This window comes from Chionomys nivalis, chromosome 2 (assembly GCF_950005125.1).
Source record: "Chionomys nivalis chromosome 2, mChiNiv1.1, whole genome shotgun sequence".
Taxonomy (NCBI): domain Eukaryota; kingdom Metazoa; phylum Chordata; class Mammalia; order Rodentia; family Cricetidae; genus Chionomys; species Chionomys nivalis.
The window spans coordinates 119,035,096-119,052,940 of record NC_080087.1 but is presented as its reverse complement, the minus strand read 5'-3'; the positions used below and the strand labels follow the sequence as shown (position 1 = coordinate 119,052,940).

Genomic DNA, 17,845 nt, shown 5'->3' with positions numbered 1-17,845 from the left:
AAGTACAAAATTAAAAGGCAAAGTCCAGGGGCTGGGGTCATAGCTCAGTCTGTAAAGTGCAAGCCTAGAAAAAGAACAGCCAAGCATGTGGCAGATTCTTATAACTGGGAGGGTGGAGATGAGTGGATCCTTTGTACTCACTGGACAACAAACATAATGCACTTGGCCAGTTCCAGGCCAGTGAGACACCCTGCCTCACTAATAATAACAACAACAGCAACATTAACTACAACAACAATAATAATAATAAATCAAATGATATTGTACCTTAGGGTGGCAAAGTTGCCCTCTAACCTCTACCATACATATGTACACACATGAATGTACAACCAGACACATGCATCCGCACACACGTGAACATACATATAAAAAAGATAAAAGCCTGCCAGTTCACATTCATGAATCATAACTATAAAGAGACTGTTGATTCTTGGACAGTTTAAGACTTTTCATGGCAGCTCCTGTTCAAAATCTTTCCCAATACTCTTTTTAAAACATAATATAGCCGGGCGATGGTGGCGCACGCCTTTAATCCCAGCACTTGGGAGGCAGAGGCAGGCGGATCTCTGTGAGTTCGAGACCAGCCTGGTCTACAGAGCTAGTTCCAGGACAGGCTCCAAAGCCACAGAGAAACCCTGTCTCGAAAAACCAAAAAAAAAAAAAAAAAAAAAAAAAAAAACAAAACAAGATCCAAACTACAGCTGCTAATGCTTTTGTTGGATAATTCAACAGACACCAGGATAACACCCCACATTTGTAAAAATCAATTTTAGGACCTTATGTAACCTGTAAATGGTGTCCATCTACAGATTATGGATTTGGGGCTTAAGTAGCAAACACGGAGTGCTGGGGAGAGATGGCTCCGTATTTAAGAGTGCTTACTAAACAATCATGAGGACCAGCGTTCAGATACCAGAAAGCATGTAACAAACCAGACATCTATCTATCTAGCATACACTTTTAGTATTACTAGAATGAGACAGAGACAAAAGGGATTACCAGGATTTGCTGGCTTTCAGCATGGTCTAGAAAACACAAGCCCTGAGTTTAGGGGAGACTCTGCCTCAAAGGAAATGCCGGAGTGTATTGGAAGAGGACAGCAGGCTCTTCTGGTCTCTTGGTGCTTTAGTGTTCAGCGGCTCCTCCGTCTGCATACACACATGCACAGACACTAACACATAAATACTTACGTCTTAAAAGACAAAGGAAGTAAATCAAGTTATGAAATAAGTGACTTGGTTTACTAATGTGTCCTTGTCTTTCAATCATGCTGTCCGATTCTTCATTTTATTTCTGCTGCCCGGCATAAGGCACTGTATGCTGTTGCTGTCTGAAGCAATGCAGTATTTGCTAAACTAGTAACTGTCCCCCTCCAAACCTTTTGTATTCTAACACAGCTTCTGGGTTTATAAAAGGCTTTGTTTCAATTTTCAGTACAGTAATATAATTTGTAATTATCAGCACCCACGACTTGACAGGGATTATTCCTACCTGCTTGGTTGGTCGTCACAGTGACAGACACTGACTGGTCCGGGCTGGGGTTGTACTTAGATACTCCGTTCACTGCCCAGATCTCAAAGGTGTAATTGGTGTGTGCTAGCAGGTCAGTGATGGAGACTCTAGTCGTCTTGAGGCCGTTCTGCTGTGGCGTGTAGTGCACTCCGCTCCCACAGGGCCGGCACTTGCTGGGGTCACCGGCTCCACACTTCTTGCAGACCACATTGTAAGAAATGTCTTGGCGGCCCCCTGTGTTCTGAGGACTGCTCCATTCCAAGTTCACCGACGTCTCATTGACATTGGAAATCAAGTTGAGGGGAGCAGATGGTGGGCCTGAGGAGAGAGAAACAGACCGTCACCCAAAGCACTGAGACCCTGTTGGACTCCTTCACAGTTTCAATTATTCTCTCTGCTGAAGGAAGGTCCGCTTGGTAACGCGAGCAAAAGGCAAAGAGAGCTAACAAAAAGAAACCTTCAAAAGAACAATGCACTAGAAGTTGTGCATGTTGATGTCATCCTACTTCCTGTGCAAATAAACATGCCACTTAGAGACACGAAGCCACTCCACAGCGAGCGGGCTCGAAGCCCAGGCCTGCTCTCAGTTGGCAGGGAGGCAGCATATGTTATCTGGTCTCCATCTTACCTTCTGAAAGTCAGCTCCACAAATGGGATTCCAGTTCCCAGGGCTGTGGGGGACTGGAAAATTAGTCAGCTTTTGAAGACGTGTTCTGATTGCTCCGTGGAACACATTACCAATAGCAAATTAAACGATCAGAGCTACAGAGATAGGAGTCTGCAGGCACAGATTTAAGAGACGGTGAAACCGCTGGTGGGTCATTAGCAGGAACTGGTCTAACACGATCGCAAAGATGGGGAAGAGATCTCAGAGCTAGTTCCGGGGGGGGCTGTCAATGTCCGCCACATCCCTGCTTCTCACTCCTGCATAGATTAGAGCTGCACCCGGCTATCTAAAATCACGTCCATTCCCACTGACATCAAAAAGTTTCTGAAGTGTGAATGATGATGATGATGATGATGTCATCCTAGACGGACTGGTTAGCAAAGCATCATAGGTAGGAAATAATAGAAGATAAGCCTATCAACTCTTAGCCAAGAGGCTATGTCCTAACTGCTGTCAAGCAGAAGACTGAGGGCTGAAAGAATGACTTTTGCTTTCTCTCTGTTAACAACCCTGGCTGTCCTGGAACTCACTCTGCAGACGAGGCTAACCTCGAATTTACAGATATCCACTTGCTTCTTCTGCCTCCCAAGTGCTGGGATTAAAGTTGTGCGACCCCCATCAGGAGGGGCTTTCTTGGTCAAACAATTAAAAGCAGTCTTTATTGCAAAATAACCAAACGAAAGCAAGCAAACAAACAAAAAGCAAACCAATAACAGAAGCAAGGCAAAGAGCCAAACTGAGTTTTCGTGGAGCACCCATTCTTTCTGCACACATACCCGTGTATATACATGTATGTGTTTATGTGTATATACACACATGTTTTGGGGGGATGACTGCTTTGAAGGTAATTCTGCTCTCGTCTCGGGAAGGCCGGCGTGGATGTGATGCTTTCCCCCATTAGCTACAATGGAACCCTGAGTCTTGTCCAAAGCAGTGATGGAGACAGAAGTGAGGCAGGTTGCCTGTGGGCCTAGAGTCACATTCAATATTTGTTACTTGACTTGCGGTGATGAATGGGGCCAATGGATTCAGTGGGAGTCTTCTGTGTGGGAAATCTCCCGTCCTGCTCCCTCTTACAGCTTAATTGAGGATGTTATTTTAAAAATCTCAGCAGCTTCTCACTGCATCCCCAGAGACTAATCACCTGAAGCCTCTCTCAGCTGTAAGATCCACTCCCCAACCTTCAAGTCTTAAGGCGGGGGAACCTTAAAAAAACTATTGTAAAATCTGTGTTAAAGCCAAGCCTACTTCATACACTCCCCAAAAACAAAATTAGAAATGTCCTCTTATTTAGATTTCAAGACTGAATGTATGCTCTTGACACAGCAGATAGGATTGAGTAAGGATGAAGAAATGGCTTCAGAATACATGGGTGGAGTTACTGAAATATCAGACACCCCCCCACACCCTTGTTTTGGTTTGTGGTTTTTTTTTTTTTTTTGTCTTTGGCTATCCTGGAACTTGTTTTGTAGACCAGACTGGCCTTGAACTCAGAGATTCTTGTGCCTCTGCCTCCTGAGCTCCCGAGTGCTGGGATTAAATAAAGGCATATGTACACTACCATGCCTGGCAAAAATATCAGAGTTTTAAGAGCCAAATATGGTATTAACTTTAAGTATTAAATACTAATGATGAGAGAACTGAGATGCAGAAGGAAGACGGGTAATAGTGCAATCTATACAATTTAATTCCTAACAGAGTTTACCGAAGTCTCAGGGTACCGTGCCCTAGAATATGAGGTTAGTTCTGCTCCACCGGGCAGAACATTGGCTTTAAGTAGGAGCGTGCATTTTCTACACTTCAAAGTCTGGGACTTGTGATGGTCACCATGGTAAAAGCCCTCATCGGGCTGCAGGTGGAGCTGGCTAGAGGCTAGAGTCTGGTTTATAAAGCGGGTCAGCCACTGTTTCTTACTTTCCTGTGACTTCCAGGGCTGAACAAGAGTGACTCTGAAATCCATTAACCTCCTTGCCGAGGCTCCCCGTCCACTTTCACATGGGAAAATGGGACACAATGACCCAAGCACTGCAGAGGCAAAAAGTCAGTGATTAGTATGGCGGACGGGGCACGGCGGTGTCTAAACAGCGAAGAAATGGTGCAGAAAACTAAACGGTCACCGGAGCCGGACCTGTGGCACTGCCGCATGGAAAGCAATACAAGATGCAGATGCAGCAAGATTTCAGAAGGGGTGTGTATGAAAACAGGCTCTGGTCTCCAACAGCCTTCTTGGTAAATGCTGAAAGAGTAAGAACAAGGTTCAAACTCAAGGTTGACTCCAGGAACGGTCTAAAGAACCACACTCCCTGTGGTTCTTTTGCTGTCTTAGAACATGACGAGAACACTGTAGCAGGATACAAATTGGAAAATTATGGTCACGTGAGAAAGGGGGAAACGAAACATGGAAATCCATGCCCAGTATGACTATCGCACTGGTCTACGGAGGACCCGAAAGAGCACACTTGCTTTCCCAGCTGAAATCGTAATGATGGCTCTGTCTCGTCTGTGGCCTTGGGGTTTCTTTTTATAACTCTGGCCAATTAAAAGATGACAAACATGTAATGGGTATGTTCCTCCTGCCTAGCAAAGGGCCACGGCTTCCTCAGAAAAGAAAAATTCTCTTCTCAAGAAAATTAAGAAAAAAAAAATTGATGGACTTGAAGACAGCCAAAGCCGATGTAGGTCTCTGGTTAGATGTAACATCACCACTCTGACTCTTCACAGAACATCTCAGAGAAACCAGGCGTGCTGAGAAACATGAACTCTCAGTCAAAAAACAGGCCGTATACAATCACGCCCCATTCTCTCATAAGTTTTGTATTTGAGTATCTAGCAATGACCACGCTCGGATGGTGACTGCCCCTCCTTCCCAGTCAGAGATTAAGCCCATCTGCAAGTGAAGTCTCCAGTTCAAGTGCAATAGGGCTCGCTAGACCCACGCAGTCCACTTTCAGAGTCCAACCAACCAGTTGTAAGTATTCAAAAAAGAACGTGTTTTCGTGAATTTAAACAGCCTGCTAGCTGTTTTTTGTTTTCTATTATTCCAAGAAATACAGTATGTATAACTATACAGACAGCAGTAGACAGCATTATATTGTATTAGTTAAAATTTAGTGCCCCATGAATACTTAGAGTACCTGGGAAAATGGTGTTGTTCATATCATGTTAGATGTGGGAAGACTATGCTTGGATTTCCCTGAAGGTCATAGAGCCAATCCCAGATGCAAACAAAGTGAGGACTACATGACTTTTATTTCAATAAAAGCTATTGCAGAACATGATCAAATTTCGTCTTTCTGCCCATACCACTCTTAGTGAGCACACATTGATCACTAAGGGTCACTGTGAGGAGCAAAGCGTCTTCGAACACCTATCACTATTAACCAGAATACAGGGCTGGCAACAAGAGTTGTACCACGCCTACAGTTCCTTGTTTCCGTGGCTCGGTTCGCTTATGATGCCTGGCAGATTCTTCCTAACCAGACAGAGCCGCTGCGCATCTGTCCCCATCTATCACCTGTGTCTAAGTCGTCCTCCAGGGAATCAATGTTCTCATTATTTCCCCTGTCTACCATTATTTCTTAATATCTAGTTCAGAGAAAGCTCAATAAATGTTTGATGAGCGACTAGATGGATGGACAGCAAAGTCTTTGAGTGTAACTTGTAACATACGGTTGAAAACGGGCTTCCTTGAGTTAAGGCTGCACCGCTCAGTTTCTCCCGGAAGGTTCACTTGCATTAACTCGTTCCCACAGACTAACCAGGTTGGAAAAGCTGGGGAAGGCTACGCATCCAGTAATAATGGTTACTAACGCTGGAAGGGCTGTGGAATGCTTGCTTATTTAACAAATATCTGAGTGTCTTGTCTGTTCCATCACCTGCTGGATGGAAAGGAAAGGGGAAAAAAAGAAAACACCTCGACTCCTTTTAATGCACCTGTGATAGATGCCTGGATAGGAAGAGGGTTTGTAGAGGAAACAGGCTAAGGGAATCTAAAAGTGAAGTATGTGTGCATTGGATTTACAGGGCAAGCACCCGCTCCACTCTGACCTGTTCCTATGGACTCCGTGACTAACCACAGCACCTGGGAGTTTAAAATGGGGTCTGTCAATTAAAGCTTTGTCAAGTCAAAGCTGAAGGCTCCACTTTCTCTTCTGCTTTGTTCTCCTGTGATAATTTATCATGAAGTTAGCGCAAATCTCTCTGGAAGAAATGGATTCTAACGTTTCTAAAGGAGCCTTGCATTTGCCTTTAATAGAATTTTAATAGAGCTCCCCTCCCCCATCTAACTTTATTTTTATCACCAAATTAAGCCATTTTTAAATATGAAATAATCAAATGCTGAAGTGCTCATAAGGGAAGAGACACTACTCAGTTTCATTTTGAATCGAGTTTGCAAATCTCCCCATGGCATTCACACACAGGCTCGACATTCTGCCTCTGCACCCCAAGAATGGGGCTGGTGTGTGAGACTCTTTGCAAGGTTTTACATTTTGAACGCCCTTCTTGTTTTTGATATAATTTAGTGGCACAGATAATAACTACACTACCAGAAACAAAAGGCAAACACAAGAACCTTTAATTTATGAATCGAGCAGGGTCAGCATTCTTTCTTTGTGAGAACGTTTTATTGCATAGCCGCGTTGTAAATATTTTAACCTTTATGGGCCATATGCTCTTGGCGACAACCACTCGGCAGCCACACCAAGTATCTCCACCATTGGGTATAGCTGTACCCAAGAAAACTTGGCAAAACGAGACACGTTGAAACTGGCCATAGCTTCTCAGTCATTCCTAGAGGGATTATCAGTGGTTTTCAACCTTCATAATGCAGCTCCTCATGTTGTGGTGACTCCCAATCGTATATAAAATTATTTTGGTTGCTATGTCATAGCTGTAATTTTGCTACAGCTATAAATTGTGTTGTAAATATCCATGTTTTCCGATGACCTTAGGCAACCCCTGTGAAAGCGTCTCTTGACCCCCCCTCCCAAGGGGTCAAGACCCACAGGTTGAGAACTGTTGAATTAGATAATCCTTCTTCCCAGGAAGAAGAGGGTCTCTGGCTAGGCGGTGGTGGCGCACGCCTTTAATCCCAGCACTCGGGAGGCAGAGGCAGGCGGATCTCTGGGAGTTCGAGGCCAGCCTGGTCTACAAGAGCTAGTTCCAGGACAGGAACCAAAAGCTACAAAGAAACCATGTCTCAAAAAAAAAAAAAAAAAAAAATAGAGGGTCTCTGATGCTATGGAACCACCATAGACTTATATGCTTTTATACACCTGCACACTTGGTCTTCAGCTGGTGACTTGGGAAGGTGTGGGGGACATTTAAAGGGGTAAAGCCTTGCTGGACAAACGGATGTCAGAGCGAAGGCTTTATGAGTTGTAGCCTGTCTGTGCCCCCTGCTTCCAGGCAGCTGCAAGATGTAACTCCTATCCTTGCTGCAACCCCCAAGATTCAATCCTGTGACTTGCAACCGTGATGGACCTGTACCCCCTTAGCCATGAGCCATGGCAAATCTTCCACCACTTCCATGAATTGTTTCTGTCAGGGTTCTGCTATGGGGGTACTCTCATAAGTCTATATAATTCTATAGACATTAAGCTCAGCATAACTCAATAATGGAAGCTCCAAACTAGGAGGTCAAGAACAATACCTATTTCTAAAGTCGAAGTCATACAAGTCGTTGCCTGAGGACGGAATGAAATGCCTGAAATATGACTTCCTACTGCTCTGCCGATGATGGGCACTACACTTCTCGTCACTGTGGAGAAGTTAAATGAACATCACTTCCTTCAGCGGCGTGAAATGCTTTTCACATCACCTAGCAGGTACTAGCGAGAGGTGTTACCACGGGTAATTACTGTTTTCTTGTGGAATGTCAGCTCACATCCAGTTGATGAGGGTTTGACAGTAAGAGGCCCCGAAGAAATTATAGCCAAATTATAGGAGATACAAAGGGTTATCACAGCATAGCCTGTTGTATCATAAAATACCATGCTATATCACAAAAGAGATTTTCTTCCTTCTTTGCTAAGCGTGTGTTCTCTCCTCTGGGGAAAGGCAGCAGATACAAGGGAGATGGCTCAGAGGTTAAGAGTGGATACTTTTCACGGAAGACCTGGCTTTGGTTTCCAGCACACATCAGGTGGCTCCCAACTCCCTGTCACTCCAGTTCCCTTCTAGTCTACTCTGGCACGACACTACCATGCACATGTCCTGTGCATATACAAATATACACAGGATGCAAACCCGCCAGTTCATCATGAACCTGGTCCTTAATGTGTCCAGGGTGAGGTATAACCGTCGTGTGAATTCATTCCGTGGGAAGCCGAGGCCACAATATAACATCTAGTGCACTCCACCCAACCCCTATGAACTGGAAACAGACTTAATTCTTAAGGAAGATATTAACACTTCAGCTATGTTGATTCCATTTGCATGCGGGTTTAACGGGCACATGGACACGTGGCGCAAAGTTCCACGCAAACCCGAAAATTCAATTTCTTCTGACAACTGGAATCAAAGGGATAACAGACCCCGAGGCATCCATCACATAACCTTTTTATTTCCTTCCTGCGAGAATATTAGTTTCCATTCTTAGTTCTTGCTTTATTACTATTTGGGGGTATATTCACGTATGTGGAGGGGCGTGCATGTTGGCGCATGTGGAAGCCAGAGCAAACCGTGGAGCGTTTCCTCTCCTGCTGTCCACTTTGAATTTTAGATAAGATCCTTTATTTTGCCTGGATTTAAATAAGAAAGTTAGCTTGGCTGGTCACTGAGCCACAGGGCTGGAATTACAAAAGCATGGCAACATACTGGATTTAAAACAAAACAACAACAAAGCAGGAAAGAAAAGGGGGATTGGGGAATTGAACTCAGGTTCTCATGCCTACAGACAAGTATTTTACCAACTCAGTTTTCTGCACAGTCCATGGTTTATTTTTCGTCCCATTATACACTGCGCCCTAGTGTATTTAACAGTCTACCACATAAGTGCCAAGTGAGTAAGTGGGATTCCTTTATCTGGGTAGTGCAAGTGCCTTATCAGGCACAACATGGCCATAGCCTGGGTGTGTGCCACAAAGGCTGACAAGAAAATAAATAAATAAATGAATTAGGGGCAACCTTATATTAAAATATTAGAAAAAGGAAGTTCTAGCTTTTAACTAAGACAAGGAGTCCGTCAGTCGACAGGAATGTCACAATACCGGGGCTCCTGTGGGCACCATGGCATCCAGACTCATGACCGATTTTTCATACTTAACTGATTCCTAATCACCATCTTAAAATTCAAGGCTTGAGCCATGAAATTAATTCTGGAAGTAGCAAGAAACATCCCAGGAGCCTGGGTAGAAAACGTAACTCCTAACAACGATCAATTCCTTTGAGCGTAACTGTCACGCCAAGGCGACCAGTTCCAAGACATTGTCTTCGAGGGAGAGGCACCTTGGGGCTCCAGTTCCATCTCTTACGGCTGCGCGGAGCACATGCAACTTTGGGCTGTCAATAATACTTCAGTGTCTTAGCTGAAAGCCCTTCAACCCTTCAGATAAGCTTTTGTTGTTAATCTCTCTCGGGCTGAAAGACAGGTTGTAAGGCAGAATAAACAGTTGGGGGGGGGGTGTAAAGATTTGGACTTTGAAATGAAGCCCCTGCTTTCCCCATGATAGCTGTATTTGTGGCCACCACTAATGGCTTTCTCTTGACCCTGATGGCTGGGTTAGTTTACATAGAGACTGCTATCCAGGGATACCGCTTCTGAGATTTATGAATGGGGCAGAACCTTTTATCACAGTGGTTTATGTGTTTGAACAATATGAACGCTAAGGTAGAGCTGTCCACGATTTCAAGATTGAACCGCTAGGACACATCCATCACTTGTTGCTGTCGTGAAGACGTCTCAGCTTCTCAGAGAGGTCAATGCTTGGATTCCGCCAAGGCCTTTCTCTTGTTTCTATTTGGCCCTTCTCCTCTCCAGGAATATTGGATAAATATTTTGTTTTGTTATATGAGATGACTAGAGTATGTAGTTGAAGCACTTTGTAGATTCTCAGGTATACACGAGTGTTTGGAAACAGACAGGACCAAGGAAAGTCTGACTGCCATTTCCCTCGGGAATTAGCTGAGCTGTGCAAGGGTGTGTGTTCCTTACAACATCTTTCTATCCTTTATCTTAAATCTAACACCCAAATAGAATTTTTTAAAGAAAGGCATCAGGACAGTCTGATAACCAAAAATCGGTATGAACAGAAGCTAAGCAGGCTGGGAAGATGGCTCAGGTGGCAATGTGCTTGCTGTGCAAGTGTGGGGCCCTGAGTTTGGAGCCTCAGCACCCACACAAAAACTGGTGTGGCGATACCTGTCTGTAACAGCAGTGCTGTGGGTCACCTAGTGGCTTGCTGGTCATCTGGCCCTGCTGAAATGCTGAACTCTAGGTTTAGTGACACCTTGTGGCAAAGAGTAACATGGAGAGTGACAGAAGATACCCATGCTGACCTTTGACCTACACTCACACACAAAGAAAGAAAGAAAGAAGGAAGGAAGGAAGGAAGGAAGGAAGGAAGGAAGGAAGGAAGGAAGGAAGGAAGGAGAAAGGAAGGGAGGCAGGCAAGCTAAGCAATTCAACCAAATTAACAGAGCAAGCTGGTTCTAGCTTTATCAGAGATTCAGACCCCAAAGCAAATTGATCCCCTCAGTACCTCAAAGAGACAGAAAACAGTGACGCTTAACTATGTATTTCTTTTTTGAACAAATCGGAACACTTCTAATTCTCTCAACTTACTCCAGAGTTCAGTTTCTCTAAGTCCACCGCCCTTCAAGAAGATGGCTAGCTGGCATTACTTTCCTGGCAGTTCTCTAGGCTTCACGGCTCTGCCTACCTCTACACCACAGGGTACTTAGGAGCTTCCGGTAAAGGCCCCTTCCCTCATGGAAGATCACAAGAGGGGGAAAGCGGAGCAGTTACATCTCCTAGGTGGAACTCTGTCCTTAGCTCATCTCTCCGGGGCCCTAGGTAGCAGGCTAAGAGAAAAATCATACTGCTGGTAGCAAAGAAGATCCTTGGTTCTCACCCCAGGGGAGCTCAGGAAAACATATAATTGACCCCGTTTCAAAGAAGCATGCTGTGCCTAACCGCTGTATGGCTTCGGTGGGGAGTGTCAGGGACGCCATCCAGAAATGATGGGGCTTGCTTGACGGCAAGCCACTCTTCATTATTCATGGCGGTAGAAAACTGTAATACCCTGGCTAAATGGCAATGGCAGATTAGCCGAGCCTTTCGCGGGAGCAAAGACTAACGTTCCTCACACCTAGGCATTTCTTCCTGGAGTATGCAGCACGTTGCTTATTCCTGCGCAACGGAAAAGTAGGTCAGAGAGGAAGAGGCAAGGCGGTGGTAAGCGATCTTTATGGAATAGCGTGACACTTTCGAAGTCTTCAAGTAACTAGTCAGCACACAGTCAGCCCGAAGTCTGTCTATTACCTGACATTCAGTCCTTGTGCGGAGGTCAGGTCAACCTTAGGCAGGCAGAGCTCCTTGACAACGGTTAGGCACCCTGATTTGAAGGGTGACCTAAGGCTCGCAGATGAGGCTAGGCTGGATAGTTTGGCCAGTGAAGAGCAGAGATAAAAGCCTTTCTCAGCTCCTCCAAAATGCACTGCCATCGCCCCTGGCTTTTTTTTTTTCTTTTTTTGGTTATTTGAGACAGGGTTTCTTTGTAGCTTTGGAGCCTGTCCTGAAACTAGCTCTGTAGACCAGGCTGGCCTCGAACTCACAGAGATCCACCTGCCTCTGCCTCCCGAGTGCTGGGATTCAAGGTGTGCGCCACCACCACCTGTCATACCCCTGGCTTTTTAAATATGGATCGAGGAAGGAACGCAGGTCCTCAGAGCTTGAGTGGTAAGTGCCTTAGCCACTGAGCCATCTTCCCCATGCCTCCCTCTCAACTACCTCAACCCTAATTTCTTCATGGAAGAACCCTCCACTTGCTCTGTCTTCACAGTGCCAAGAGGCAGCTACTGGGGAAGAAACCACGGCCTTGGGCTTTAGATCAAGTGGCCTACAAATGGAACAGGATGACAGCTGCATCTGGATCATCACAATGTTGCTTTGCCACATTTTGCCAGATTGACAGAGTGAGGAAAAGCAGTGAGAGGGTACATTCTGAACTAGACCGCAACCGTCATGGCGGGGAGTGTTTCAATTGGATATCCATCTGATCAACAACTTATATTATTATACTATGAGTTTGATATACGAGATGAAGAAATTCCCCTGGAAACCTTAAAATTCAAGAGTTTTCATACAAAAGGGATTGATTGCACAGACGACAGAAAAAGTTAAAGATTACCCAATGGGCCTCCTGAAACTGCCATTCACAGTTGGGAATTTTGTCCTCACTCTCAGCAAACTGGCTGTGGCCTATTTTCACTTTCACACGGCGGCCGCTCCCCTCATTACAATATTAGCTATTTGCCCCTCCAAAGTAAAAAGAAATACAGATGTGGGGGGGGGGCACAAGATGTACTAAACTGGAAACTGAAGGATGACTTTTATCCTACGGGTTTAGACATCAAAGCCTTACTCTAGACACACCTCCCCAAATCCCTAAGCCAGACTGCTAAACATATAAATCTTTCGGGGTGGGGGAGTAATTGAACTGAGCATCTGGGGGCACCTTCAAGAGCTTGTTTGAAAATTGATAACATTCTCCAAAATAGACCACTTTTCAGAAAGAAAAAAAAAGAAGGAAAAAAAAAAGGTTTTCTTCTGACCTTGGAAGCGAGTAAGGACAGTGTTATTTTAATTTGCATTCAGATTTTAACCACACAGTCACAGGGTACCAGTGGGGCCGACGCTGGGTTTCTACTGAAGATTGCTCGTCATTTCATTATGCTTCATTATGTTGATAACTGCCAGGCAGCATTAGACGGGAGGGCCCTGACTAATAGAACTGAAGTGGTGGTTTCTAAAACAATACACTTTCTCGAGGAAATCCAGCAGCACGCTAAATTCAACTAGAGGAGGCGAGCAGGAAGACAAGCCGGTACCATTCATCCCTTGCTTGGAGCTCACTTGGTCGGTTCAAGTTCTTGATACCCTCAACCTTCAGAAAGTTTCCTCAAATCAGGACCCTTCAGCTTAGATCTAGGTAAATTTCTGCTCATTTAGCCTTGAGCTTTTCCAGTGTAAATTGTCTTAAAAGCTGCGATGCTGGGAACATTTAAGACACGAAATATTAGTCAGTCAGTCTGTCTGGACGGCTGATGGCGACACCGACGGCCATTTACGTGGAGATGGAAACAGAGAGGCCCTTCGGGTTGGCAATGGAAAGTCTAGACTCTCATCTGCAGAATGCCCATGAACTCCGACACTGATAGATTTTACCAAACAAGTGGCGCATACCGCAGAAGCACAAGAATGAATTTTCAACCAAAGGCCACAGAAACAGACTCTTCAAACAGGGATAAGCAAAGTAGCAAAATAACAGTTGTTGGGCTTATTGGGGGGGGGGAATACCTAAAACCAACGACTCCCTCTGTAAGGTAGTTGCTCACATATTTTGAAATGTATCAGAAGTCGCAGTTACCTTAAATAATAATATTGGCTCAGTGCCTCTCTGAACACCAGCTAAGTACTAAGGTCATAAAGGACTTCCTGTTCTTGCACGGGAGCCTTCCCAGCATTGAAGAAAGCCAGACTGCATTCCAGAAGGGAAAGGGAAATTCAAGGGGAGAAGAGGTTACTATGTAGCTTAGTTATAAGACGTGCCTTTTAATAATAATAATAATAATAATAATAATAATAAATAGCTATTCCAGAGTGTGGCATGCCATCATCTCAGCATGTGAGAGGTAGAGGATCAAGAAAGAATTCAAGGTCATCCTCAGGCAATGGAGAGAGAGTTCAAGGCCAGCCTGGGCTATAAGACCCTGGGCCTCAAAAAAAAATTCTGCTGGGGAGAGTATGAACTTAAATTCAATCCTGAGGTCCACTGCTTCCTTGGATCTCTGTCTACAGACAACATTGCCAGGAAACCACAGTGCCTTTCTCCTCTGATGGGGCAGACCTGTGAGGGGATGTGTGAGAAGTATTTAACATTTCCACTCTCTGACATCAATTTCCGGGGAATTTGAAAGGACCACAAAAACCAAAGCATAGAGTGAGGCCTCCACTGGTTGTAAGGCCTCCAGCCGGGTTGGGTGGTTTTTTCAGAAAGAGACAAATGAACGAATTGATTTCCATTCAGGGCAAATATTCTGGATCCTCGAAGCACCCTTCCAGTTCCCACAAGCTGAAAGCCGTAGACATGAAAGAGAATCCCTGAGCTCCTACCCTTCAGACAGAGAACTCAGACCCCAGGGATCACTGGTGCACCCACCAGGGACCTTGGGTAACTTGTGAACTTGTCAGAAATGCAGAATTCCAGGCCTGACGCCTGTCGCTCCAGTGCCTAAGTGGCCCTCATGTCTTACTCGTGATGTTTAGAGTAGACACTGCTATTGCTGGGCATGGTGCCAATTCACTTATGATCTTGAATTATTGAAGCTGGGGGCATCAAGTAAAGGGATCATGAGTCTGAGGCTAGTCCACATTATTTAAGAAAATCCTATTTCTAAAAAGAGCTGGCAGCTGCCTCAACTGGAGAGCTCCTGTTTAGCATATGCATGGCCCAGGGTTCAATCCCCAGAAGCGGGAAAGAGGAGAAATAATAATAATAATAATAATAATAATAATAATAATAATAAATACTAGTATCAACCTTTAGCACTAGGCTTCTTTCTTTGAAACAGATGAGATACTTCTTAAATATTCAGATTGTTACATCTCAGTCTGTCTGAACCATAGCTACTCACTTTAGGGTAACCAGAGGTTCCCTCAAAAGTCCTCCAAAACCAGAGTGTATTACTATTAATTTTCCTCATTTTTCCCAGTGGTGGTGACAGTACAAACTTCTAGGTGTCTTCTTCTGAATTAGTTGGTGCGACTTGTCTTTACCTGGTCTAATCGTCCCCCAGGTGAACAAAAACCTGATTTTACAAGCCACTGGAGCAGAGTCTCACTTTGGCTAGAAAAATGCCTCTCAGAGAGTGTGTTTTATTTCTTCATTAGTGTGCCGTCACAGTGAGCGATCACTAAATGCAGGGCTGCATAAGAATTCTGGGGGTTAAATACAGCATAATGAACAAAGAAGGTGCCTGATTATCATGGCTGTCAGCACAGGGGAATTGGGTTTGTCACCTGGCTTAACCAACTGGGAAGGACTGATTAGGGGCTGGAATTCGTTTGAAAGGGTCCCCTGATGTTTATGTTCCCTTCCATCCCCACATCTCATCAAGAGAATCCGATAAAGCTAGGAATGGGGAGGATTTGTCCTGTGGGTTATCTGAACAAGGGCTTCTTTGAGGAACTCCCACGGTTTCCTCTACGGAAGCATCTACCCAATGGCTGTAGACTGGAACCTTCTGCAAAGTGAGAGACATCTATGTTCATGCTGGTACCTAACCGTGACTGGAGCAGCCCTGTGTGGCTGCTCATCTCTAGCAATGTGGAGGACACGAATGGGCGACTGAATGGAAAGCTGAAAGCTCACGATTTTCCATGCTCCTACTGACTACAGATTAAACAAGTTGCCACTCCGCTTTCAACAGAATGTCTCATCTAATAATACAGACCCTTGAGGGGTCCCTCTCTCGAAGGAGGGATCCCAAGGTTTATATAATAAATAGGGTTTAAAAAAATATTAACTCTATAAAGATGTGATATTCATCTTCGCTGTACAACAGGATTAAAGTCAGATTCTTCAGATCTACCTGGGGTGCGGTGTAACCACTGAATAATTTAATTGTGTTGTCAGGGCACAAATCACTGACATTCGTGAAGGGTAGTGCCCCCTCCTGAGAGGGAGTTGGCCAAGGACTTATGTGACCAAATAAAGATTTAAAAAAAGGACAAAGGCTTCTCAGGTTCCCATCATGTGTCAGGCTTTCACAAATATTGTCTTAATTACTTTTAAAAGCAGCCATAGGCGCAGATAGTGAGAATCTACTTCACAGAGAAAGGACCTGGAGACATTAAACACTTAGTCACAAACTTGGTGTGAGGAAGCTCTAGTTGGCTGCGAAGTCTGTGAGCATGTCATAGAAGCCCTGGGAGAATCAGCAGGATACAATGGTGGCCACAAGCACCAAGCACCAGACCTCAGAGCACAGGGGAGAGGGAGGAATTCAAGGTGGGGAGAAAGGAACCCCTCCTGACCTTTCCTCACAACTCAAAATGCTCACCAGCCTTGCTTGTTAATATCTTGGAGAACGCCGACTCAGGGGGGAGAAAAACAGGGAAGGCATATCAAATTTTTAAAATTTGGGTTTCAATGCATATGTTTAAAAACCAGTTTGTTTTTCATTGACTTTTTTGGAATAAAGCTGACAATTTATTTCTCTCAAAATATAAAATTTCACATAGGTGTGATGCCTATGGCAAATAGCTCAATCCAGAACACACATGGCAATCTCTGGAGGTGGGCTACACTTTCAAACACCAAGCGTCAGTCACTATATTGGCACATGGCTTCTAGAAAGCCAGATAACACATCAGAATCAGGAGAAGAAAAAACACCCATGCTGTTTCCTGACATTCACAGCCCAGGCAAACCTTACCCAGAAGGCAAGAGTCTCTGTGTGGCGAGTAGGTGGGGTCCCTCATACAAATAAAGGGCCATTATGTAAACATCAGCCCGAAATACTTCCTCTTCAACTTGCTCTTGTGCCCCCAGTTCCCAGCACTTAAGTTGTTGTTGGGTAGTGAGCGGAGATGGGGGGGGGGGGGACTCATTCTTAAGAGCTTAACATAGAAGAAAAATACTGAAAAACTCAGGATTTGATCAGGTTAAAAAAAATAAAATAAGAAAAGAGTGTGTGTTGGGGGCAGGAGGAACCAGACAGGGAAAGAACTTAGTCTAGGAAGGCATAAAAAAAAAAAAAAAAAAAAAAAAAAAGAGTGGTAAAAGAAACATTCTAGATGTTATGGAAGCTGTAAAGTTTCCCTTTGCACTCCTTAATCCTGGAAGTTTAATGCTGGATCTGGGAGAACTAGGTACTAGAACCTTCCAGGAGTTTTCAGTATGTACAGCTCCATCTCTGTGCTGGTCAGGGGCGTCTCAGCGCTAGCAGCTACCTGGCGGGCGGTGGTGGCGCACGCCTTTAATCCCAGCACTTGGGAGGCAGAGGCAGGCAGATCTCTGTGAGTTCGAGACCAGCCTGGTCTACAAGAGCTAGTTCCAGGACAGGCTCCAAAACCACAGAGAAACCCTGTCTCAAAAAACCAAAAAAAAAAAAAAAAAAAAAAAGAACCAAGAAGCCCTACCTTAATTAACTGTCTCTACAATGTGAGTGTGTGAGAAAGCTGGCTGTGCTGGGCACATCACTAGGTCTAGTGCTCCCATCACTCCAACAGTCGGCCCTTGTGGTGATCTGAAAGAAAATGGTCCTTAAAGGGAGGCCACAGGGAGGTGTGGCCTTGTTGGAGGAAGTACATCACTGTGGAGGCTGGCTTTGAGGTCTCATATATGTTCAAGCCATGCCCAGTGAGACAGATCACTTCCTGTTGCCTGCGAGTCAAGATGTAAGAACTCTCAGCTCCCTCTCTAGCACCATGTCTGCCTG

General features: G+C 44.8%; 1 protein-coding gene across 2 annotated transcripts in view; it reads right to left on the bottom strand.

The window, feature by feature from the left end:
- Positions 1-17,845, bottom strand: part of Epha4 (EPH receptor A4) — a 146,505-nt gene that overhangs the window by 57,405 nt on the left and 71,255 nt on the right. For both annotated transcript variants that reach the window (XM_057754124.1, XM_057754134.1), the window contains exon 5: positions 1,492-1,830. In XM_057754124.1, the coding sequence (XP_057610107.1) occupies positions 1,492-1,830 (339 nt within the window). The remainder of the gene's footprint in view (positions 1-1,491; positions 1,831-17,845) is intronic.